This window comes from Hippocampus zosterae, chromosome 4 (genome assembly GCF_025434085.1).
Source record: "Hippocampus zosterae strain Florida chromosome 4, ASM2543408v3, whole genome shotgun sequence".
NCBI lineage: Eukaryota > Metazoa > Chordata > Actinopteri > Syngnathiformes > Syngnathidae > Hippocampus > Hippocampus zosterae.
The window spans coordinates 25,852,796-25,877,815 of record NC_067454.1 but is presented as its reverse complement, the minus strand read 5'-3'; the positions used below and the strand labels follow the sequence as shown (position 1 = coordinate 25,877,815).

Here is a 25,020-nt window from a genome sequence, read left to right as displayed (position 1 = left end):
GATACCGACCCTTTAATATATCCCGGTTAATATAGTGTTCACATGCTAAACATTTAATTTTTGAATTATTCCTAAATTTGTTGCTGCTTAACAACTTATATGAGGACACACATTTCATGATGTTGCATTCCGCCCCGCCCCTTTAAAAAAAACATTAACATTTTTATCACTTCCCGCATTAAAGACATGTGATAATCTCTTCTTGCACAAACCACTCTTTAATCAGCATGAGCAATTGATTCAATCTAGTTATGCGGAATTCCTGATCCAGTCTCGACCCTCCTTGTCTTCTAATTTTTTTCCCCCCTCAACTCATTACTGATGTGAGTCTTTTGGCCCACAGCCTCATGAATTTGCACAGAGCTTCATGGAATGATTATCAACCCTACGAGGATGAGCATGGTTAATCTATTGAGAGGCCGTTTCATTCTCCTTCTTTCTCTGTGTCCATTCTGTGAGAGGAGCTCAGTGCATCTGCTGGCTTCCCATGAATGTTTAATGCATTTCGCCCCAAGCTCTAAGGTGTCAACTGAATCTTGATGTGTTTTGGAAATTGGCAATTTTCCCATTGTTACTGAAAGTTGACACGTGATGTCAAGCAAGGCACATGAACAGAGTTTCACCTCTGTGTTAAGGGGTTGCTCAAGAGCACGTAGCAGGTAGTCAGATGGCAGACGAGCATCTCCGGCAACTTGTGGCAATTTATTGTATGGGTCATTCCAGAATATTTCATATCCCACACATCAAATTTTAAATATCCACATATAAAATACAAAAACATGCTGTTTTGAGTAAATTTACTTGTCATGACACAAAAAAAAACTAAGAAAAGAATACGTGAAAATACCAAATACGTCTGTGATACGTATATATATATTTGTTTCCTTGCAGTCGCTTGTGACTGTGGAAGTATTTGTTTTAATAAGCAGAATATTTGAAATAATAATTATTATCCATGGAATGCACACAGAGACATATACTGTATAACATTTCTCAAACTGACACTGCAGTTGCAAAGCGGATGTTCTTACAGATAAGCTACCATCATAAACCAGAAAGAATTCTGGTCTGGGCTTGAGCAATGACAAATGCAAATCATGCACTCAATTACTGTACTTGTAAGGTTTTGCATGATTGTAGTTGGAGGACCCCAAAAAGCAGAGAGACAGGGAGGAGCAGGGTGGACCGACCAAGATGTATTCTATTTACCAAAAATGCGAAGAGGAGTACACTGGAAAAAAGTGAGGTACTAAAACAAAGTCATGAAAATCACAAGAAACCAAAGTAGCAAAAAAAAACTACATTCCAACAAAGACTGACAGAACCCAGGGAACTAAATACAAGCAAAGTGACAAGACAACGAGAAACACCTCAGACAAAGGGTCGAGGGAGCCGATTGGTTAAACACGAGGGACCCGAATGACGAGAACAGGCGGAGACAAAAAGAGCACATGAGGGAAGAAAACCAAATGTAACCTAAACAAAAACATAACAGTACTACATTGCCGTGAAAAGCATTTGCCCTCTTCTCCAATTCCTATGATTTTCCCCAATAGTTTTCCCATGAAGAGTATCAAATGAAAAGCTGCAATAATTTCCACGGACCACACCCAAGCTTGATTACCTCCGTCCCTGTTCAATCAAGAAGCCACTTAAAAAGAACTGGTCCGGCCAAATGAAGTTTGCCAGCAGGTCTCCAAAACTGCAACAAAATGCCACGATTTAATCCTTTCAAGAAGACATGTGAAATGAAGTACCGGTAATTAACATCTATAAGTCTGGAAAATGTTACAAAGCTATTCCTAAAAGCTGGCGAACAAAGATGAGAACCGTTATCCACAAACAGAGAAATCATGAAAAATGAGTGAACCACCGGTCTTCAAAAAGGACCCCAAGAGCACATAGACAACTCATCCAGGAGGTCATGAAGGAACACAGAGCAACATGTACAGAACTGATGGCCTCGTTCACCTGAGTTAAGGCCAGTCTTTATGATTCAATAATGAGGAAGGGACTGGGCAGAAATGATGGCAGAGTTACAATATCGCTGACCAAGAAGAATGTTGAGGCTTGTCGTTTGGGGGAAAAAATAGAATATTCCATGGTTTGACATGACAAAAGTTTCACTTTTTGGAAGTTGGTTCTTGTTCCAGCTGGCGCATATGCAGTATATAACACCGCATTTCACGAAAACAACATCACAACAAGTGTCAAGAGTGTCATGGCCTGGGGCTGCTTTATTAATCAGGACCTGGACAACTTGTTGTACTTGATTGAACCATGAATTTTGCTTTTGACCAGAAATTCCTAAGTGAAAATGTGATCACAAGTTCGAGCCCAATTGGGTTCTGCAGCAGGATGATAATCAAAAACACAACAGAAGTAACTTTCTGAATGGCTTGAAAAAAACAAAAACCAAAAAAACAATGGCCTAGTGAAAATCTGATTGTAATGCTGTGGCACCATTTTAAAAAGGTTGTTCATTCGTGAGAATCATCTTTATTTGCCATGTACAACACACAAGAAATTTGTCTCTGGTAATATGAGCTACATTAGTTTTGCAGTAACAAGCAACTATGATCAGCAAAGACATAACGTTAGTATTAGTATAGAAAGACTTTCCACATTGTAAGGGTACCATTGTGCAGAAGTACCAGCCAATGACAGCTGTGCGACAATGTGGAGAGTCATCGAGCATAAAATGATCAGCGGTGCCGTACTTACAATACTATGATGGTTGTGCAATTGCTACAGATAATCGTTGCACCATCTTTCAGTGACCAGTAGCAGTAATTCTAGTCCAACGTTAGGTGTGCAACTATGCAGAAGAATCTTGGGCGCTTGAAAGTGTCTAGTGCACTCCAGTGTTGCTTAAAGCAAATTCTGCGAGAAGAAATGGGCCAAAATATCTCCGCAAAGATTTTTTCCTTGGCTTATCTTTGTCCGGTACTTACATTTGTTTGTTCTGAAACATTTAAGTGGGGAAACTATATAAAAAAAAATAATAATACAACTTTGAGAAGAAAGCAAATACTTTCATTCAGCCCTGTGCATCCCATTAATTTGTACAAATGTTACTTGAAACACTGCTCGCGCTGTTAATAAAGGTCTGGAAAACTGTCATTCTAACTCTAACATAATTGATTCTTGATTAATAATTGAGCATTGATTCTTACAAACATATTAGACATCGACCCTAAAATGGAACGGATTATGATCAACTCTCCCTCAGAATCCCTTTTTACTGTCAATATTAGGAAGAGAGCAAATAGCATACCGGGGGAAGACCACCCTGCAGTCATTTCCCCCCAATTAACATTCAAACTGGTACGTAGTTTATGTGAACTGTTGTGCAGTAAGGGAACTTAATTTGAGACCCCATCCTTCAAATATCTTACACTCATCTTGTCCTGGCTTGTTGCTCTTCCAAAAATGCTTAATTGTTATTCAGTTGGTCGATAATCAAGAAATCCTCAGAGACAGGCCCTTTAATGTTGATGTTACAGGGCAGTGGAAAATGTGGATTAAAACTGTGCACACATTTGTGTTTGAGCACATTCAGTCACAGTTTATGTTCGTTTACGAGTCTGGAAGATAATCTTCTTAAAGGCCCTCCTGAAGTCTCGATTAAAAATGGTATAAATAATCGGGTTCAGGCAACTGTTGCAGTAGCCGATCCAGAAAAAGAGGTTAAAAAGTGCATCAGGAATCATGCATTTCTCGTTGCACAGCGCTTGGAGACTGTAAGTAAAGAAAAAGGGAAACCAGCAGAGGACAAATACTCCCATCACCACTGCCAGAACAAACGTAAATCGCTTCTCCCTCATTTGTGCCACTTTGTTTCTGGACAAAGACATCTGTCTGCTTTGGCGTGCCACAGGAGAAGGGAGGAAGAGCTGATGGGAGCAGTGATCCGAGGATACCCACGATATGGAAGCACAAGATGGGGGCGGAGGCTTCAACCTGCTTGCCGATCCCTCGGTGTCTTTTTCCTCCTCTGTTTTCCTCTTCCCACCAGCTCTCCTGGGGAAGCGGAGTGAAGCAGAAAACAAGGAAGATGTCTTTAGGTCATCCTCCCGAGTTTTCTCCTCTAAGTTGATATTGTCCAACTCTTCTCTCTTGTGACTGCTGCTGTTGCTCTCGACGTTAGAAGAGCTGTGTGTGTTCCCCGGCAGTTGGTTGTCCCCCATGGACTGGGATTTTCTGCGCTTGGCTCCAACTTCTTGGATACTCCTATGGGCACCCCGAAAGCAGGTCTCAGATTGGGACGGTTGTCGCTCGATCACATTCTTCGCCACGAATACGGTGGAGGCTCGCTGTTTGGCAACTCGGTATATCTTACAGTAGACCAGTATCATGATAACTCCTGGGGCAAAGAAGGACACAAGGCAGGAGGAGAGGATGTACCAAGTCTGGTTGTTGAGTAGACACTCCTGCTTCTGGGGGTCGTTGTTGTCATCCGTGAAGTCCCAACCCACCTCTGTGTGTGCCATGAGAAGAGGTGGTGAAGAGATGACGATCGATATCAGCCACACGACACTGATCATCATTTTAATCCGTTTGGGCGTCCGTTTGCGGTTGTAGCTGACGGCTTTCGTGACCGACCAGTAGCGGTCGAGGCTGATGGCACAAAGATGGACGATGGATGAAGTGCAAAACAAAACATCCAGAGCCAGGTAAAAGGAGCACCAGGTGGAACCAAAATACCAGTAGCCCATCACCTGAAAAGAGGAGAAACCAATTAGGACAAGACCGTTCAAAGTCACAAGGAAGTTGAGTGCGAGTCAATCATGTGACAGCTGCAAAAAAAAAAATAAAAAATTGTTAATGTGAACCACTACACTTCCACTCTCTTAAGCTTAAATCCAATCAACCAAGATTTTTGAGGGTTTTTTTCCAAATCCGCATTCACCTGATCATTCATTTCAAATCCTTAAAAGAGCTGTCTCTGTACTATTGTTCATCCTAAAACCAGATTATATTCCTGTAAAATATTATTTGTATTAAAAATATATATACTTAATGGAAGAAAAAAATTAAATCCCTCCATCCACTTTCTGCTCCGCTTATCCTCACAAGAGTTGCGGGGCGTGCTGGAGCCTATCCCAGCTGTCTTCGGGCAAAGGCGGGGGACACCCTGAACCGGTTGCCATCCAATCGCCGGGCACACAGAGACGGAACAACCATTTGCACTCACAATCACACCTCAGGACAAATTAGAGTGTTCCATTAACCTTCGGTGCATGTTTTTGGAATGTGGAAGGAAACCAGAGTACCCGGAGAAAACCCACGCCCGCGCGGGGAGAACATGCGTGGGGGAGAACATGCAAACTCTACACAGGAAGGCCGGAGCCAGAATCAAACCCTGCACTTTTGCAATATGAAACGGACGCGCTAACCAGTTGCCTACCGGGCCTCCCAGGGAGAATTTTTATTTCTAAAATCGTAAAAATGGTCCATTGGATGCAGGTCAATGATTATTAAAAATGCTATGGTCGAAACTGCTCTACTTCTGAAATGTCTTCACTGTCGGCATTTTAAAGACATCCGTCTGAAGACAACAATTGACTCCTCGGGCATTTAAAATCTGCTCCTTGGAGAATCCATACAGTGACGTGGCAAAAATATCTAAAAAGCAGGTTGTTGGATTTACCTGGGAGAAAACTCTGACAAAGTCTCCTTGCAGCTGCCAAGGCAAAACTTTCCAGTCTTCACTCAGGTAAAAATGACTGTCCGTGATTATTAAAATGTACATTTTAATGAGCTGAAATACTGTCATGGAATCTACTTCTGAAGTCATCTGCAAAGTCCTCACAGAGAGCGTCTGTGGGGGCATTTTAAAATTGGAGCTCATTAAAACATCAAAGGTGGAGAAAATAAATATGGAGTTGTTTTTATTCAATGTCATCTCATTTGAAAAATAAGCTGTAATGATTTCTTTGTTTGACTGTTTAGTGTAGGATTTGAGTTGTGTAATATTTCATCATGAACTGTAACTTTTTGTTTTCTCCACCTTTCTTTGCACCTCCTGCATTTTCGTTTTGATTGGATAATTTTCTCCACAGGGGTATAGTCTATATTTTTATAGTTTTAGTTAAAACTGGGACCAGTGAATTTAATGTTGATTTTAAATTCCTGTTAAAACTATCAACAATTAAATCTGGGTGATTTTAGTATCTGGCGATGGGCAGAAAGAAATCAGAAGCTTATATCGGAAGATGAAGGATGGCAAATCAAATAAAAACAAATTACTTTAAGACAAATTGTTCTTCCATTCACATACATTTCAATTGTGGAGCACTTTTCACGATTAGGTGTAATTTACTTGTAATCACCAGTTAAAAAATTTTGCCGAATTGGAATGTAAATGTCCTGAGAGAGCAAGAGAGAGAGAGAGAGAGAAAGAGAGTGGAAAAAAATATTTTCTTTCACCCTCTGTGAAGATCTGCGATATCCCCAACAATTATGGACCATTCAAGCCTAAACGGTGGGAGCTGAGACAAAGATCAGCTGAATAATCACAGGACGGTGTTGAAGCAAGGTGGAACAAAACTGCTGTCGATAATAGCTCAAGGGAGTCCTTAACTTTCTCTCGGGGGGGGAGAAAGATAAAATGTGTCAGGCAAGACCATAAACTGTATGCACCAGAGGGCTGTTGCATCATAATAGTCCTTCTACCAAAAAGCAGAAATCAAGCCAAACAATTTGTTTAAAACAATATGTTCTAACACCTTCACTTGTCCAAACACTGCATTCTGATTCCTATTGCGTTTGCATTTTTGGCCACCTAAGTGGGCAGCCATTTTGCTGCTTTCTGTTGACTGAAAATGAACTCAGAGTTGCCGAGGGTTCAGTTAACGACCAATCACGGCTCACCTGTTTTCTGAAGTCTAGTACAGTTGTAAATCTGTGTTATGCAAATGAAAGCTGTCAAATAATTTGCCAAATCAGATGAACACACAAGAAGTCCACCTGAAAGTACACACAATATTATTACTGAATTAGGAGAAAATTGAACTAAAAATAAATACCAAAGCAAAAGGTGTCAATTGTTCCATTTAAAAAGTCTAACCCAGGGGTCGGCAACCCAAAATGTTGAAAGAGCCATATTGGACCAAAATAAACAAAAAACAAATATGTCTGGAGCAGCAAAAAATAAAACGCCTTATAATAAAGGCAAACACATGCTGTATGTATCTATATGAGCTATATTAGCCTGCTATCAACAAATAAGTTGGCTACGAATACACAACGAGCATTCATGATTAAAAGTCTCCCCCCTCTGCAGTTCATTCTGTAGAGGAGGGTTGCCCAAACTTTTTTGACGGAAGATCTACTTTTCGAACAACCAACATCCCATGATCGACCCGTTACCGCACACGCGTGCATACGCACACTCTTACACACGCATGTCGTAATGAGCAACAGCCATCACGGCCACTAAGATGAACAAGGCACAGGGCGCACTTTCGCAGCGTGCTAACTATCGCAGCTCACGTGTACATTTTAACCCTTAGGTCCTTTTGAAACAAAAAACCCCTAAGTTACGTGTTTTACAATTTTGGAAATGATGTATGTTGTGTTGTACAAACATTATTTTTTTTTTTCAAACACTCAAAATGTACAGAGGCATCTGTGCTATCCATACATATATAGTTTTTATTAGTTCTTTGGGATTTTTTTATTCTTTATTTTTTGCAAAAGGAAAAAAAATTGTGTCTGGAGGTCCCAACCAAGCCCCATTAACAATCCCGTGTTCATGTAAAATGCATTGGTTTGAAGCCTCCTGCAAAAAGGCAAACTCATTTGCGATCCTCTGGCGCCACCTAAAAGTTGCACAATTGGAATGACCTCAACCCAACAATGTGGCATGCATACGTCTGTCCAAGCGAAAACAAAGCGATTGACATAAAAATCGTGTGAAATGCATGTTTACACATTAGGTTTACGATACATTCAAAAATATGAATTATAATGGGTCTCTATGGTGCAAAATATGTAAATTGTGAAGATTACGGAATCAAACCCTTTTTTATTATTGCTGCAATGCCTGAGAATTATCAGCCGGTGACGTCATGAAATTTATGCCATTTTAGACCCCCCCCCATACGTTTCAGCTCTCTCGTATTTTCCGAATGTCTTTGCCTTTGATTCAAAGACAAAATTTTACATTTATCGCAAGTGGTGGACTACGAGGGTTAATAATTGCTTAGACATGTTTTTATGTTGACAGGTTCTGATTGGCTGTTAAAGTAAGAAGCAGTAAGTGATTTTAGTTATGGGAGTTGTGTTCTCGGACGTGCTGTGGTGCAGAAGTTTTTTTTTTTCTTTTTCTCCTTTTATTAAACTGGATTAAAGGATTCCATCTCTCCATCTGTCATTCGCAAAGACGAGCCATCCACTGAAAAACAACGAACCCCTCAACTTACATTGGTGGCAACGGTGTTAGTATGTTTTGTGTGGCTTTTTGACTCTTATGCTACGATTTTTCGTGTTAATTGTCATCTTGCTAGCCACGTGGATTTTTGCGCTCTACTGAATGACTGCTGCTGGTCAGTATTTTGGATGAGATTTTCCCGCAGCTTCCCTGTGCTTTAAACTGTGTGGACGCTGAGCGTCGACCACGCAGACACTGGGCGTCTAGATCAGGGGTGCCCAAACTTTTTGGATCGAAGATCTACTTTTCGATCAACTAACCTCCCGGGATCTACCCTTACCGGCGCGCGCATGCGCACACACACACACACACACACACACACACACACAAGCGCGCGCACGCCATGATGAGAAACAGCCTGAAACTGAGGCTTACGACGCCCTTTTCAGCCTGTTAACTATCGTAGCTCACACGTACCGTTTTAAAGTGCTTCCCGGGGCCCTCCTAGATTCCTATTCTTTGCTCGTGCCCTCGGTGAATTGTACAGGAAGCAAACTCTGAATGAGAATCATGATGATAAAAGATAGAGCGCAACAGCTCTGATCACAAGCTGCAATTGCAAACTGCGGAGCGCCAACAACTTCCGGTGACGTAATTACACGCCACCGTAAATATAAGATTTACCTGCTTTATTTTATTTAAAAAAAAAAGATTTAGTGAAAATGAGACTGATAAGATGATTAGGGTGCAGTGTATATTAACACAAAAAATATATTACTAACATGTACAAAGACACACAAATGGTTGTTTTTTTTCTTCTCGACACTCTTCGGATCTATTTGGGACCTGTCTTAGATCTACCGGTAGATCAGGATCTACCTAATGGGCACCCCTGGTCTAGATAGTTCAGAGCCCGTTGTCCCAATGCATTGAAACGAGACGTCAGCGTCTCTGGAAATCTATGGACAGTGGGCATTTATAGGCTGGCCAAGAAGCTCAGCATGATGATTGGATGATCTGTCTGAGGCTGAATCTCTCTTTTGGATTGACAGTGAAATGAGCCAATCACCGATCTAATGGTGAAGGCAACCTTTTCATATTTTTTTTTGAAAAAGAACGGAGAGTACAATTCACGTATAAATAAACGGACACATTTTATGATGTAGGCCAAAATTGAGCTTCCCCTCCTTGACAGACCAGCAGCCGCCACTGATACAATGAAACCAAAGACCAAAAATTTGCTAAGGTAAATTTGGCAAGCTGTACAGAGACAAGGTGCGGAGACTGTTCACGTCGGTCAGTGCCTTAGCCAATAAGGATGCAGAACACAATTCACTGTTTAAAAGCATTTTTAAAAATGCATTCAAAAAATCTGTGAAACAGCGAGGCCAAGGTAAGTGAACCGCGTTAGAGCGAGGGATCACTGTACTTAAAAAAAAAAAGAATCTATCGGAACAAGAGTGACTAAAAACAGGAAGGAAACATCTAGAAAATGACTTTGTAACCCTTTCCAGGGTGATCGATGATTGTGTTTTTTTGTTGCAGCTTCTTGAAATCTTGTCAGATAGGTTCTATGTGAGTGATATTTTGAGTGAACATGTCCAGAGGTAAGCTACAAACTAGCGGGAAAACTGCCAAAAGTAAGAATTTGAGAAGAAGGAAAACACTTTTTCTGCATTGCTCTAGTTATGCAGAACTAGAACACAATTTCCCCCTACATTTGGTGATGTGTGCCCGGCATCCGCAACACACATAGATGCACAGAAACTGAAGCATTGGGAATCACGGGGAGAATCGGCTTATCCAAAGGCAGCTTTGTGGTAGCGCGGTTCTGTTTTCAGGGGTGATTAAACTCTGCTCAGACTGCAGCTGGCAGGGAATCTCAAGAGTCTACACAAGTCTCCAATGACACCAGAAAGGTCACTGGATTTGATGCTACTCACATTTTGTGAAGAGAGTCACTAAGAGTCAAAGCACTTCATAGTTGCAAGTTGACAGCTGGACCGCACTTGATTTTACGACTCATAGAGTGCACACACCTGTGGGGGTGTTGGGGGGGGGGGGGGCGGGGTGTTGATGTGAGCAGCAACATAGGCTAATTTTGGAGAGTGTCAAACATGTGGTAAAAATAACGATTTCCTAATTCTTGATCCTTCGAGTAATGTCACAGACATATTAAAACTGGGGAAAATGTGTATTATCTCAATTAAGCAACTAAAGGCATTTGGCAAAGCAAATTCTCAGTCATAGGATGTTTGTTTTACTGCTAGCATGGTCAGTATAGTCAGTGGATAACCATGTGTAACATTACGCTACGTTTACACTGCGTTCCCTGACAAAAGCATGCGCTGTTAAGTGAGAATCAATATGGCTTCAGGGAAAAACGGACCACCTCAATGGCAGTTATGGAGTTTGTGGAAGCAATAGCCACTAATATAGACAACAAAGAATTTACTGTTGGGGTTTTCCTAGATCTAAAAAAAGCTTTTGACACAATAGATCACAGTATATTATTGAAAAAACTAGAAAGATATGGCATTAGAGGTGTAGCTTATAAATGGATAAAAAGTTATTTAGAAAACAGATATCAGTACGTGCAACTCAACAATAAAAAAACAAATCAACTGAAAATCACTCACGGAGTACCTCAGGGGTCAGTGCTTGGTCCAAAACTATTCATCTTATATATAAATGATATCTGCAAGGTCTCAAAACTATTTAAATGTGTCCTATTTGCTGTTGATACAACTTTCTACTGTTCTGGAATAAATCTGAAACAGCTCCTGATAACCGTAGAAAACGAATTAAACAAATTAAAAATCTGGTTCGACAGAAATAAATTGTCACTTAACCTGAAAAAATCGAAGTTAATTGTTTTTTGCACAAGACCAATCAAACACCAAGCTAAAATTATGGTAAACTCAATTGAAATAGAAAGAGCGTATGAAACCAAGTTTCTCGGATTAGTAATAGACTCAAAACTACGTTGGAAACCACATATCAATAACGTAAAAAGAAAAATAGCCAAGACCGTAGGGATCCTCTACAAAACCAAGGAAGTGCTAAATAAGAGATCTTTTTACACATTATACACTTCATTATTATTACCATATATGACCTACTGTGTGGAAATATGGGGAAATGCCTGCAAAACAAACACACTCCCTATTCTCAAACTACAAAAAAAAGCAATTCGAATTATTAATAGATCAAAATATACGGAACCCAGAAATCCACTGTTTATCAAATTAAATACGATAAAATGTTATGACCTGGTTGACTTTAAAATCGCCCAATTAATGTACAAAGCACACAATAACCTGCTCTGCCAAAACATTCAGAAGTTTTTTGAAATTCGAGTAAGCAACTATGAATTAAGAGGTACCAACTTATTCAAAAAACTCAAAACAAGAACAAACATCAAGCAAAGAAGTGTATCTAGCAAAGGTGTTAATCTGTGGAATAATCTCGAAACGGACCTAAAAATGAGTAAATCGCTTGCTGAGTTCAGAAACAAATTAAAAAAAAATAGTACAAACAACCTACATCAATCAGAGTTAAAATGATAAATTCTAAACATTAAATATAATGATAAATCAGAACTAAGTTGATAAATAGAGAAAGGTATTGAAATATCCATTATGAATACAAGAGAAAATTGACACAAGAGTGCCAGGGTGAGGATGTATATAATCCCGATACAAACCAAAAGTTGTAAAAATATCACGGTTAAGGGTAAAGTATGAGCCTTAATGGAGACTTCTTCTTACTTTTTCTTTTCTGATTGATGTAAAAATAATTTAGTAGATATAAACACATAACGGGGTAGGACTAGATACGTTTTTTACTTCATCCTACTCCCTTGAACATAATAACTGTGTTGAATGAAGACTGATTTCTTTCTTTTTACTTTTTTTTTTATCTACCCTATTTTCTGTCAAATTATTACTGTATATGTTTTATGTTCAATAAACAATAAACAAGCAAGCAAACAAAACAAGATGGTCGTGGGAGGCTGTTGGGGGGACGCCAAATGTGACCAGCTATGATTGCCTTTCCATCTAGACATTTGTACGAACAAAAAATAAAGTTTAAAAATGTATTGGTGACTGATAAAAGTAGTGAGACATCAATTGTGATTTATTATTACAAACACGCCGGCTTCATAACGCTCGTAAAATATCGCCCTCCGGGGTCACAAATTCTGTCAAAATCTCAATTACTCCGTTAACGGAAGTGCCCTTGTCTTTTCCTGTCAAACTCTCAAGCGCTCTTGAATGCATGCTGAGTGACATTGACACATGGGGGTCACAAAATGTTGACGAGTCGCAGATTTTGTCATCACTCCACCTAGCTGGTGTGTTATGTCCGATTATGTACCCTCAGGTTCAGTCGCATGCCTTCCATTTTACGATAGCTGACAAGGTTTCTCGCACACCGTGACTACTGTGACAAATCATTTGAGATTTTAAAGATCTTGGCGGGATGCACGGCAATCACAGACTGTCATATTTGCCCTCTCGCATTGTCTCATGACAAGCCACGGTGGCCTGAAATTGGTCAGGCAAACAAGGTAAATGTAATTTTACAATACAATAATTGCTATGGCCGTCACGACTTTTTATAGATCTACAAAGACACATTGCAGCACTTTCTGATCTTTTCTATACTTCTCCATCAACACCCTCAAGGCAAATCATGCACCTTTGGTACTCTTCCAAGGTATGCTCACAAATTTTGAGTCTTGCGTCCATCACTCTTTGCCATAACATTATTGTCATCCACTTGATTCCTCTATAGTTTCCACAACTCTGCTCTTACAAATGGGCATCAGTACATGGTTCCTCCATTCCCGGGCATCGTCGCATCCCCTACAATTCCATTGAAAAAGTCGGGTTAAAAACTCCACAAACACCTCTCCTGCTCCAATAAAAGTGTGTCATCAGGACCAACCGTGTTTCCATTTTTCACCCTTTGTAGTGCCTTTCTAATTTCTTCCTTACTAAATAAATAGCGAATGTACTTATTTCTACGATCCATTACGATAGCATGATAAAACTCAGCAAGACCTAACAACACTTCAGTATAAGACAAAAGTGGCCAAAATGTTTTGGGTGAACAGAACAGTGCTGTTGTGTTTGCAGGGAACATTGCACTGTAGAGATCGCTTTTACAGACACGCACACACGCACACACACAAAAGGATGGATTGTTTTCCTAACCCACTCGCTAGGTAGATGTGGATTTTGAGCAGATTGTGGATTTTGTGTTACTTATTCTTATCTTAACCCTGCAGTTTGTGTTGAATATTGGATTCGGGCTGGCTGATGTTGGTGATGGCTGGTGTTGACCTCATGCTGGATCAAATTCTGGGTATAGATAACCCAGCTTTAGACCCATCGCTGAGTTCGCTATTGCACCCATTCTGGGTACTTTTAATTCAGCGGTTTTAGGATTGTGCTACTGTTTAATACATGCTTGCCACAGCATTCATTAAGTAAATGTTAGCTAAAAAGGCGTCATTTATCAAAGTCTACACTCTAAAAACTGTTGGGTCAAAAATACCCCAAATTGGGTTAAAAAGGGATGATCTAACTTTTTGGGTTGCATAAATAACCCAGAAAATTGCACCATTTTTGGGGGGTTATTTTGCGTTTTGTTGTGAGCAGGATTATTCGGGCAAAAGTTACATTATCTTTGACCCTACAATAAACTACTGCGTCAGAATAATCGCGCTGGTTTTGAAATGACATGAAAAATGATAATACGTAATTTCAAACAGTTGAGATTAGAGAGCAGCTGATTCCATATCCATTTTGCTATGCTGTTTGTTTTAAAATGTTGGATACATCATCTGAGGATCAAAGACAGATTTTTTTTGTAATGATAATAAAATATGATTATATATTTCGCATCCAGCACATATCTGACCAACACATCTAATTTAAGTGAATGATGAGCATTCTTAATAAGAAAACCCACTCACTCAGTGTTCAGATGAATCCCTTTTTTTTTTTTTAATCCTCACCTCATTGGCTAAGGAGAAGGGAATGACCAACGTCGCCACCAGTATGTCCGCTGAAGCCAGAGACACAAGGAAAAGATTTTGAGGAGCCCGCAAGGCACGGCTGGTAAAAACGGCCACCACAACCAGCACATTTCCCACAACCGTCACGAGGATGATGACTGTGACGACGAGCATGATGAGCACTGACGCTGCCTGGGAGTGCGGAGGCAGAGGAGCAGACCTTGATGAGGAAGAGGACACCTGACTAATATTCTCCAAAGTAGAAGTGGCGGGGAGCGTGGCCATTACAGGTGAGAGCACATCTGAGTCCATTCTTCTTGAATCAGAGTCTCTATTTTTTTTTTTTTTACCCGACTGCCTTGAAATGAATCTTACGCTGGTTTGAGAAATGTAAGAGAACAAAGCAAAATCATCTTCCCAAATAGAATACAAAAGAGGTCCATCATGGTAGTATGTCTCAGTATTATCGATTCTAATTACATGCTCTAATTACATTCTAATTACATCTCAGTGATACAGAATTACATGTTTTAAATTCTCATCCGTTTTGTCGGTATTGAAGGATTTGCATTAAGATTCGAAATACATTACAAAATCCAGGTGCTGACTTACGAAGCTTGTACTTGTTACCAATATAACATACACACACGCACACACAAACAACGGCATTTTTTCAAGTTGGAGTACAGCTGCGGTCCAAACATATGGAGTGAAAAAAGCATCCCCCAAAAAAATCATTGGAAAGGAGTTCGAGATAAAATGCAAATAAGTAGGGAAAAAAATGGAGCAAGAAGAACTAGTAACGCGTAAATAAATCAAGCGAATGGTTGACGTGCTGCCGCTCTCTGATGCTCCTCTGCTGGAATAAAGCAGGAGGAGGAGAGGCTGCAATGAAAGAAGGAAAAAGAGGCGTGCGGTGAGGAGAGTGAGAGATGTTTGAGGAGAGTATTCAAACACCCAGGAAATGAGCAAAGAATGAGTGGGTAAGAGAGGAGGGCGGAATGACAAATGAAAGGAATCTGAGTGCAGAGGATGGCACAGCCAGGATGAAGGCAAAGAAGTCAAGAGGAAGGATTCATGGATCAGACGCCAAAAAAAGGAAAAGAAAATAGGAGAGGTGACACGGACAGAGGAGGGAGGACAACTTAATGGGAAATTGAGAACCTAAATAAAGAGCAGAGAGGGGAAATTAAATAACAGAAAAGTTGCATTGGGGAAGGTGCAGAATATGCTCATGAAGGTCTTTTTCCATCCATCCAACCAATCATGTTCTAACTCTTATCCGGGTCCGGCATGAAGGATGCATCCGGTGGGACATGCCCAAAACACCTCACCGCGGAGGTGTCCAGGATGCATCCTAACCAGATGTTTGAGCTACCTCATCTGGCTCCTCTCAACGCGGAGGAGCAGCGGCTCAACTCAGAATCCCTCCCAGGTGATCGAGATACTCACCCTATCTTTGCCCTCACCCATGAACAAGACCACAAGACATTTAAACTCCTCCCACTTGGCTGCAAAACTGCTCCAGTGAGCGTTGGGCACCGTGGCTTGAAGAAGTCAACAGTACCGCATCATCTGCAAAAAGCAGGGAAATTCTGTCCATAAAGGGTTAGGAACAGAATCGGGGACAAAATAACAGTACTGCCATACTTCAGTCCTTTTTGAATAGCAATGAGAGAAGCACACGTTTGGCATGCTAAATTAAACTTTATTAAAACCAAGGTGCTCCTGACTGTCACGTTGTGCCCGAAGCGATAAATGATCGCTTCATGCACAACAAAATAAGGAAGTGGATCCCCGAAATAGCAGACACAAAAAGAGGTTTTGTCAGGGAACAAAAGGAGTCTTTAATACGAACATAAAATACCCGACAGGGAGAATAACAAAAAACGCTCGTCAAATTAAGGACCAGGGATAGAATAAAGAGAACAACAAAAAACGCTTGCAGCAAAATAGCAAGGAAGGTCTGATTAGACAATTATATAAATTTCATTCGCAAGAGGAACAAGGACGCGCAATAACAGCCACAAGGCTAAGAGGCAACGAATAATCCAAATAGGAATTGGGCGAGAGAATATTGGCGCGGCGTGGAATTCTCCGGCAGTGAGTAGACTGCCAGAGCGTCCAAATAAAGGCAGAGTATTCATTCATTCATCTTCCGAGCCGCTTGATCCTCACTAGGGTGGCGGGGGGTGCTGGAGCCTATCCCAGCTGTGTTCGGGCAGTAGGCGGGGGACACCCTGCATCGGTTGCCAGCCAATCGCAGGGCACACAGAAACGAACAACCATTCGCACTCACACACACACCTAGGGACAATTTAGAGTGTTCAATCAGCCTGCCACGCATGTTTTTGGAATGTGGGAGGAAACCGGAGCACCCGGAGAAAACCCACGCAGGCCCGGGGAGAACATGCAAACTCCACACAGGGAGGCCGGAGCTGGAATCGAACCCGGTACCTCCGCACTGTGAAGCCGACGTGCTAGCCACTGGACAGAGTAATCATTCACAAATGAGTGAGAGGTGTGCAGGCGGTGGGGAGAAAGCCCGCCCCCTGCTGGCAAACACGGGACGTGACACTGACTAGCTAACTGACTGGATGCCGATTATCACTGAAACGTTTGCGCGTGTGCGCGCGCGTGCAATACAAATAAGAGGTAATATCACCTGTATGTTCACCAGTGTGGGCTGGGCGCCTCCACAATCATTACACCTGTCTCACCTACTGTTGAGGAATGGGAGTTGTCAAATTGCTCTTGGCCCTCCTCGGTTACAGGTTCTTTTATCTCTCTATAAGGTGGAAGAAGACCAACACCACGTCGTCTTTTCTTCAGTTTATCACAACGCAACACGAATCGATTCGGGCTCCTGTGAGTCTCTGATTTCATCAGGAAGGCATAGTATGTTAATTAGGGGCGGGCAGTCCTTTCCCTTATGTAAAAATCAGAAACAAAGAAGGTCAAGCAAAGTTCGACCTTTGACATGATGACAAAGTTGTAGCAACCACAAATGCCCTCTGAGAACTCTGACATTTGAATTTCGCGCTGTGAGACTGATCAGCCAATCGGCGGCCCCCGCTGCCGCTCGCTACCAACCAATCACAGCCCCCAGGTGGGCTGGACGTTTGTTTACGCTAAGGTCCGCTTTGCTGGTATATAAATGATCGTATGTTCGCTAAAATAAAGCAGTGTACCACAGCTCTACGAAGCTACAAAAGCCGCCCTCGCCAAGGCCGCGACATTGACATTCCCGAACCCGGCGGCTGCGCTTCAACTGACGACCGATGCAAGTAACGTTGCTGTAGGAGGTGTGGTGGAGCAGGTCATCAACGGTATCCCGCAGCCTCTGGGATTCTTCAGTCAGAAGTTACGCCAACCTGAAACCCGATACAGTACGTTCGACCGCGAACTTCTCGCCGTATACCTGGCTGTGCGACATTTCCGCCACCTGCTGGAAGGAACGCCGTTCAAGATCCGTACCGACCACCGCCCCCTCGTACACGCCTTCACCAAAGCTGGGGACCCGTGGTCCGCCCGTCAGCAGCGTCATCTCTCCGCCATCGCAGAATTCGGATGCGCGATAGAGTACGTCCCTGGTGAAAAGAATCCAGTAGCTGACGCCCTGTCACGAGTAGAAATCGACGCCGTCCATCTTGGCGTCGACTACAGAGCCATCGCCGACGCCCAAGTAGCTGATCAGAAAGGCACCGCTGACTATCGTCAGTCCGTCACAGGCCTGAGATGGAAAGACGTACCGTTTGGCGACGACGGACGCACCTTACTCTGCGATGTGAGCAGGCAACGCCCTCGGCCACTCATCCCGAAAACGCTCCGACGTCAAATGTTCGATATCATCCATGGTTTATCACACCCGTCTGGAAGATCAACCGCCAAACTGATGACCGAGACGTTTGTATGGCATGGAATCAACAAAGACGTACGAGCCTGGGCTCGCAACTGCCTCCAATGCCAAGCCAGTAAGATCAGCCAACATACAGAATCCGGTATCGGCCAGTTTCCACAACCCCGACGTCGCTTCGGCCATCTTCACGTCGACATAGTTGGACCGCTGCCACCTTCAGACGGCTACCAGTATCTCTTCACGTCCACCGAGCGGTCGACTCCATGGCCTGAGGCGATCACAATGCAAGGAGCCACTGCACAAGACTGCGCCGCCGCCCTTCTCCAAGGCTGGGTCAGCAGATTCGGAGTTCCTGACGATATCACCTCCGACCGAGGTTCTTCATTCACGTCACAGCTCTGGACCGCCCTTGGTCAGCTCATGGGAACGACTGTGCATCATACGACTGCTTTCAACCCCGCCGCCAACGGAATGGCCGAGCGCACTCACCGCACGTTGAAGGCAGCGCTCATGGCCCGCTGCACCGGACCAGACTGGAGTGCCCAATTGCCCTGGGTACTTCTCGGAATGCGGACGACTCCGAACGAAGGTCTCGGTGTCTCCTCAGCCGAGATGGTATTCGGTGAAACCATCGCCGTTCCCGGGGAGTTCTTCCCGTCCAGCCAAGACGCCGCCGACTCGGCGGCCTATCTCGCCGATCTCCGACGCACCGTCGGAAAGTACCGACCCTTACTCCAGACCTACCAAGACCAGCGCAGCAGACGAGTACCGAAGTCGCTGTTAACCTGTACTCACGTTTTCGTAAGGAACGACGCCCACCGCCCGCCTCTAACTCGACCATACCGCGGCCCGTACGCCGTGGAGCAACGTAACGACAAGGCCTACCGCCTCAACATCCATGGTCGACAGGATTGGGTCTCAATCGACCGCCTGAAACCGGCCTACCACGACGATGACGAACCCGCGCCGCTGACCATCACTCGAGCCGGACGCGCCGTCCGCCCGCCCGACCGCCTGCACGCCCAACCATGAACTTTCATTACCATCCTAATACAGACTCTCGGACTCAGCCTGCCAAGGACTTTCTAACAGGGGAGTATTTGTAGCAACCACAAATGCCCTCTGAGAACTCTGACATTTTGAATTTCGCGCTGTGAGACTGATCAGCCAATCGGCGGCCCCCGCTGCCGCTCGCTACCAACCAATCACAGCCCCCGGGTGGGCTGGACGTTTGTTTACGCTAAGGTCCGCTTTGCTGGTATATAAATGATCGTATGTTCGATAAAATAAAGCAGTGTACCACAGCTCTTCGAGTACTTCACTTCGCCGGGCCGTCGCTCCTTACAAAGTACAGACCATATCTGCCGGCCACAGACCCAGGACTGTGGTTAGGGTTCCTCTTCGAGGGCACATGACACCCCTCAGGGACAATCACGAGGTGGTGGAGGCGACAAAAAACCTTGGGGGGGGCTGTCGATCATTCTAGGGGAGATCTGACCCCGACTTCACCCTACATTCTTTAAGTACTTCAGCAGATGTTCAGGAAAGATACTGATAACAACAGGTGTCATAGCAAGGTGAAATTCCTCAACAGTGTTCTACTACTACTTCGAGCGGAATAATTCCTTAACAGCTACACACCTGTCAGTCTTCACCTCGTCAGCCAAACTCACCCCTTGCAGCATGAAGGCCAGTCTGAAGCGCCACGCGTTGTCAGTTTGTCAGCTAACAGCTCTTATTTTTTATAATTTTATATTCGCTGCCACCTAGCTGTTATGCTCAACCTTCCCCTACACCTCGATTTGATTTCTCTGGCTGCTTTTGGTTCCTGCCTCTTTGACCTGTCCCTCTTCATGACAATAAACCAGTTCTGAGTTCATTGTGTTTGTCTGTGGGTCCTGTGCTCATCTCAAACTAAGCTTCATGAAAATACCTTAAAAAATGTGAGGTTTGCAAGCTGAGCTCTGCTTTGTTTGTTTGTTTGTTTGTTTGTTTATTGAACATAAAACATATACAGTAATAATTTGACAGAAAATAAGGTAGATAAAAAAGTAAAAGAAAGAAATCAGTCTTCATTCAACACAGTTTTATTATGTTCAAGGGAGTAGGATGAAGTAAAAAAACGTATCTAGTCCTACCCCGTTATGTGTTTATATCGACTAAATCATTTTTATATCAATCAGAAAAGAAAAAGTAAGAAGAAGTCTCCATTAAGGCTCATACTTTCCCCTTAACCGTGATATTTTCACAACTTTTGGTTTGTATCGTATTGTATTGTGTCAATTTTCTCTTGTATTCATAATGGATATTGCAATACCTTTCTCTATTTATCAACTTAGTTCTGATTTATCATTATATTTAATGTTTAGAATTTATCATTTTAACTCTGATTGGTGTAGGTTGTTTGTACTATTTTTTTGAATTTGTTTTTGAACTCAGCAAGCGATTTACTCATTTTTAGGTCCGTTTCGAGATTATTCCACAGATTAACACCTTTGCTAGATACACTTCTTTGCTTGATGTTTGTTCTTGTTTTGAGTTTTTTGAATAAGTTGGTACCTCTTAATTCATAGTTGCCTTCTCGAATTTCAAAAAACTTCTGAATGTTTTGGCAGAGCAGGTTATTGTGTGCTTTGTACATTAATTGGGCGATTTTAAAGTCAACCAGGTCATAAAATTTCATCGTATTTAATTTGATAAATAGTGGATTTGTGGGTTCCGTATATTTTGATCTATTAATAATTCGAATTGCTTTTTTTTGTAGTTTGAGAATAGGGAGTGTGTTTGTTTTGCAGGCATTTCCCCATATTTCCACACAGTAGGTCATGTATGGTAATAATAATGAAGTGTATAATGTGTACAAGGATCTCTTATTTAGCACTTCCTTGGTTTTGTAGAGGATCCCTACGGTCTTGGCTATTTTTCTTTTTACGTTATCGATATGTGGTTTCCAACATAGTTTTGAGTCTATTACTAATCCGAGAAACTTGCTTTCATACGCTCTTTCTATTTCAATTGAGTTTACCATAATTTTAGCTTGGTGTTTGATTGGTCTTGTGCCAAAAACAATTGACTTCGATTTTTTCAGGTTAAGTGACAATTTATTTCTGTCGAACCAGTTTTTTAATTTGTCTAATTCGTTTTCTACGGTTGTCAGGAGCTGTTTCAGATTTATTCCAGAACAATAGAAAGTTGTCTCATCAGCAAATAGGACACATTTAAATAGTTTTGAGACCTTGCAGATATCATTTATACATAAAATTAATAGTTTTGGACCAAGCACTGACCCTTGAGGAACTCCGTGAGTGATTTTCAGTTGATTCGTTTTTTTATTGTTGAGTTGCACGTACTGATATCTGTTTTCTAAATAACTTTTTATCCATTTATAAGCTATACCTCTAATGCCATTTCCTTCTAGTTTTTTCAACAATATACTGTGATCTATTGTGACAAAAGCTTTTTTTTAGATCTAGGAAAACCCCAACAGTAAATTCTTTGTTGTCTATATTAGTGGCTATTGCTTCCACAAACTCCATAAGTGCCATTGAGGTGGTCCTTTTTTCCCTGAAGCCATATTGATTCTCACTTAACAGCGCATGCTTTTGTATAAAACTATCTAGTCTGCGAGAAAATAGTTTTTCTAATATTTTTGAAAATTGTGGTAGTAGTGATATTGGTCTATAATTTGTAAACAGATGTTTTTCTCCACTTTTATAGATTGGAATAACTTTAGCAATTTTCATTTTTGATGGAAAGATACCAGCTTTGAATGACAGGTTGCATATGTGTGTGAAAGGTCGCACTACATATTCTATAATCTGCTTGATTATTGTCATATCAATATTAAAGCAATCAGTTGACTTTTTATTTTTAAAAGTTTTTATAATATTTGATACTTCTTGTTTTACTGCAGTAAGGAACATTGTGGAGGAGTTTTTTTCTACGTATCTATCCACTTCAAACAGGTCTGTTGGATCAGGAATTTATTTTGCTAGGTTACTGCCGATGTTGACAAAATACTCATTAAATTCAGTTGCTATTTCTGCAGTTTTTTCCAAAATAGTATTTTTGCCTTTGATAAAATACTCTGGATAATCCAGTTTTTTAGGACTATTTCTGATTACTTGGTTAAGTATTTTCCATATTTCTTGTGTGTTACCTTTATTCTGCTCTAATAGTGCATGATAATGATCTCTTTTACTGGTTCTTATAATATTTACTAGTTTATTTTTATAGGTCTTATATTTTTTTTCTGCTTCTTCAGTTCTGAATTTTAAAAACAATTTATATAAATTGTTTTTCTTTTTACATGCGTTTTCTATGCCTTTCGTTATCCATGGCTTACTTGGGTCTTTATACTTTTTGGAAACTTTAGTTAATGGAAAATGTTTATCATATAAGGAGATTATGGTAGACTGAAATACTTCAAACGCTGTATTTGGGTCTTCGTTTGAGTAGACCTCGGTCCAGTTTTGTTTTTCTAGGTCTTGCTTAAAGGCATCGATGGAACGTTGGGTTCTTAGTCTTATTTCTATTATACGAGTTGTTGATTTAGCTTTTCTATCGAAATAATTATGAAAAACTGCAAAAACAGGCAGGTGGTCACTTATGTCATTAATGAGAAGTCCACTTTCCATTTTATGATCAATCTTATTTATAAATATGTTATCTATTAATGTGGCCGTGTGAACTGTTATTCTGCTAGGTTTCAGGATTACTGGGAAAAAGCTGTTGCTGTACATAGTATTTATGAAGTCAGTTGTTTTTTTGTGTCTATTTGGGTTTAATAAGTCAATGTTAAAGTCACCACATATTATTCGTGTTTTCTTATCGTTGTAGTAACTGAGCATATCTGTTAGTTGTTTATTGAATGTGTCAATACATGTTCCTGGTGTCCTATAGATGCAACTTATGATATATTTGATGCCTTTTTATTGTGTATTTCAATGGTTAGACATTCCATTAGGTTTTCTATTGTGTTTGTCAATCTCTCCATTTTACTGCATTTAAGTGCTTTGTCTACATATATTGCAACCCCCCCCCCCTCCTTTTTTGTTTTCTCTATTAGTTGCAAACATTTCATAACCTTCTATTTCCATTTCAGTTGTTTTATCTTCATCAAGCCAAGTTTCTGATATGGCAATTATTTTAAATTTATTGAATTTAGTCAGGTATTCTTTAAGTTTTGTGAAGTTTTTATAGAGACTTCTACTGTTTAAGTGTATTACCGAAAGTGCATTTTCCAATTTTATATTAGTGTTGAATTGTTCATCCAGGTAATAGTCAGAGTTTGTTACCCTTTGTTTGTTGTTGAAGAAGTTATTGTCTGGGTCCAAATTGTTCTCGGGATCGAATGGCTTATAGTCAATATCTTCAAAGGGTTGGAAGTTCATGTTTTTGGGATGTGAATTTCCCGCTCCCACACGGTCGTCGATGGCTCCCTCACGGCCGTCGTTGGTTCCCTCGCTGTCGTCGCTCGCTCTCTCGCCGTCATCTCTGGGTCCCTCGTGGTCACTGGCTCCCTTGCGGTTGTCGCCGACTCCCTCACGCTCGCCGGCTGGCTGCCTCCCGGCTCTCTCACGCGCGCTGGCTGGTTGTCTCCCGGCTGCCTCAGGCTCGCCGTCTCCCGGCTCCCTCGCGGTCACTGGCTCCCCTGCAGTCGTCGCTGGTTTCCTCTCGGTCGTCTCTGGCTCCCTTGCGGTCGTCGTTGGCTCCCTCACGGTGGTCGCAGGCTGGTTGTCTCCAGGCTTCCTCACGGTCGCTGGCTTCCCTGCAGTCGTCGCTGGCTTCCTCGCGGTCATCACTGGCTCCCTCACGGTCGGTCGTCGCTGGCTGCCTCGCGGTCGGTCGGTCTTGAAAAAGTTATTGTCCGGGTCCAAGTTGTTCTCAGGGTCAAACGTCTTGTGGTCAGTAGGGTTGGAGGTCATCAAAGGGTTGGAAGGGTCATCAAAGGATTCGAAGTCCATGTTTTTTGGTATGTGAATTTCCTGCTTCAGTAGGGTCAGAGTTTTTATTGTCGGGTGGTGAAAAATTCTCAGTATGCTGCTTGATGGTGTTGAACTCGAGCCTGTTGTGTTGGAGTACTGGTGCTTGATCCTTACCTGAGCCCTGAGCACATGTGATGTGGTTTCCCGTCGACAGCAAGTGGCAAAATGTGTTTTTAGAGGTGTGGATTGTACACAAAAAATAATAAATGAATTCACGAAAGACAAAATATTAACTTTTAACTGATGAGAATTGTGCTGACTATTTTTGGCTTGGGCATCCAAATGACTAGCTACGACCGTGGACTTAGCAATCAAAGTGTGCTCAATCGCGGCCCGTTCTTTGATGATAGGAGGCATTACGTAGCTGCCAGAACTCAGTGAATTGCACCACACTTTGGCCGTCGACACTTCAAACATACGTGGCCATGGTCTACTGGTACTTCAATTAGGCAGAAGTCTCAGTCAAGCATCGGGGTTCTTTTTCCCGATCAGCTACGAGAGGGATGATTTGCCAGATGAGTGGAAATCATGTACGTTGGACAACGGCGCATATCCAATTGACAGGTTGTCAAATACATCGTTTAACCTGTTTGAGCAATTTCAGGTGTGATTATTTATTTATTTATTTATTTATCCGGATTAAGGGTTACAGGCCTAAGGTTGTTGGCGTATACTGCTTGTCACCATGGTAATAAGTCCACAACTCAGTGGTAATGTTCGCTTAGTAAGGTACATCAACATTCATATCACTGTAAAGAGGCTGCATGTA

The 25,020-nt window shown here is 41.9% G+C and overlaps 1 protein-coding gene across 1 annotated transcript; it reads right to left on the bottom strand.

The window, feature by feature from the left end:
• Positions 1-2,925: 2,925 nt before the first annotated feature.
• Positions 2,926-15,624, bottom strand: LOC127599753 (alpha-2Db adrenergic receptor-like). Its single transcript, XM_052063967.1, has 2 exons — positions 14,406-15,624; positions 2,926-4,721 (listed from the first exon to the last, which is right to left on the bottom strand). The coding sequence occupies exons 1-2, from the start codon at positions 14,715-14,717 to the stop codon at positions 3,570-3,572; spliced, it is 1,464 nt and encodes a 487-aa protein (XP_051919927.1). The 5' UTR covers positions 14,718-15,624; the 3' UTR covers positions 2,926-3,569.
• Positions 15,625-25,020: the final 9,396 nt, after the last annotated feature.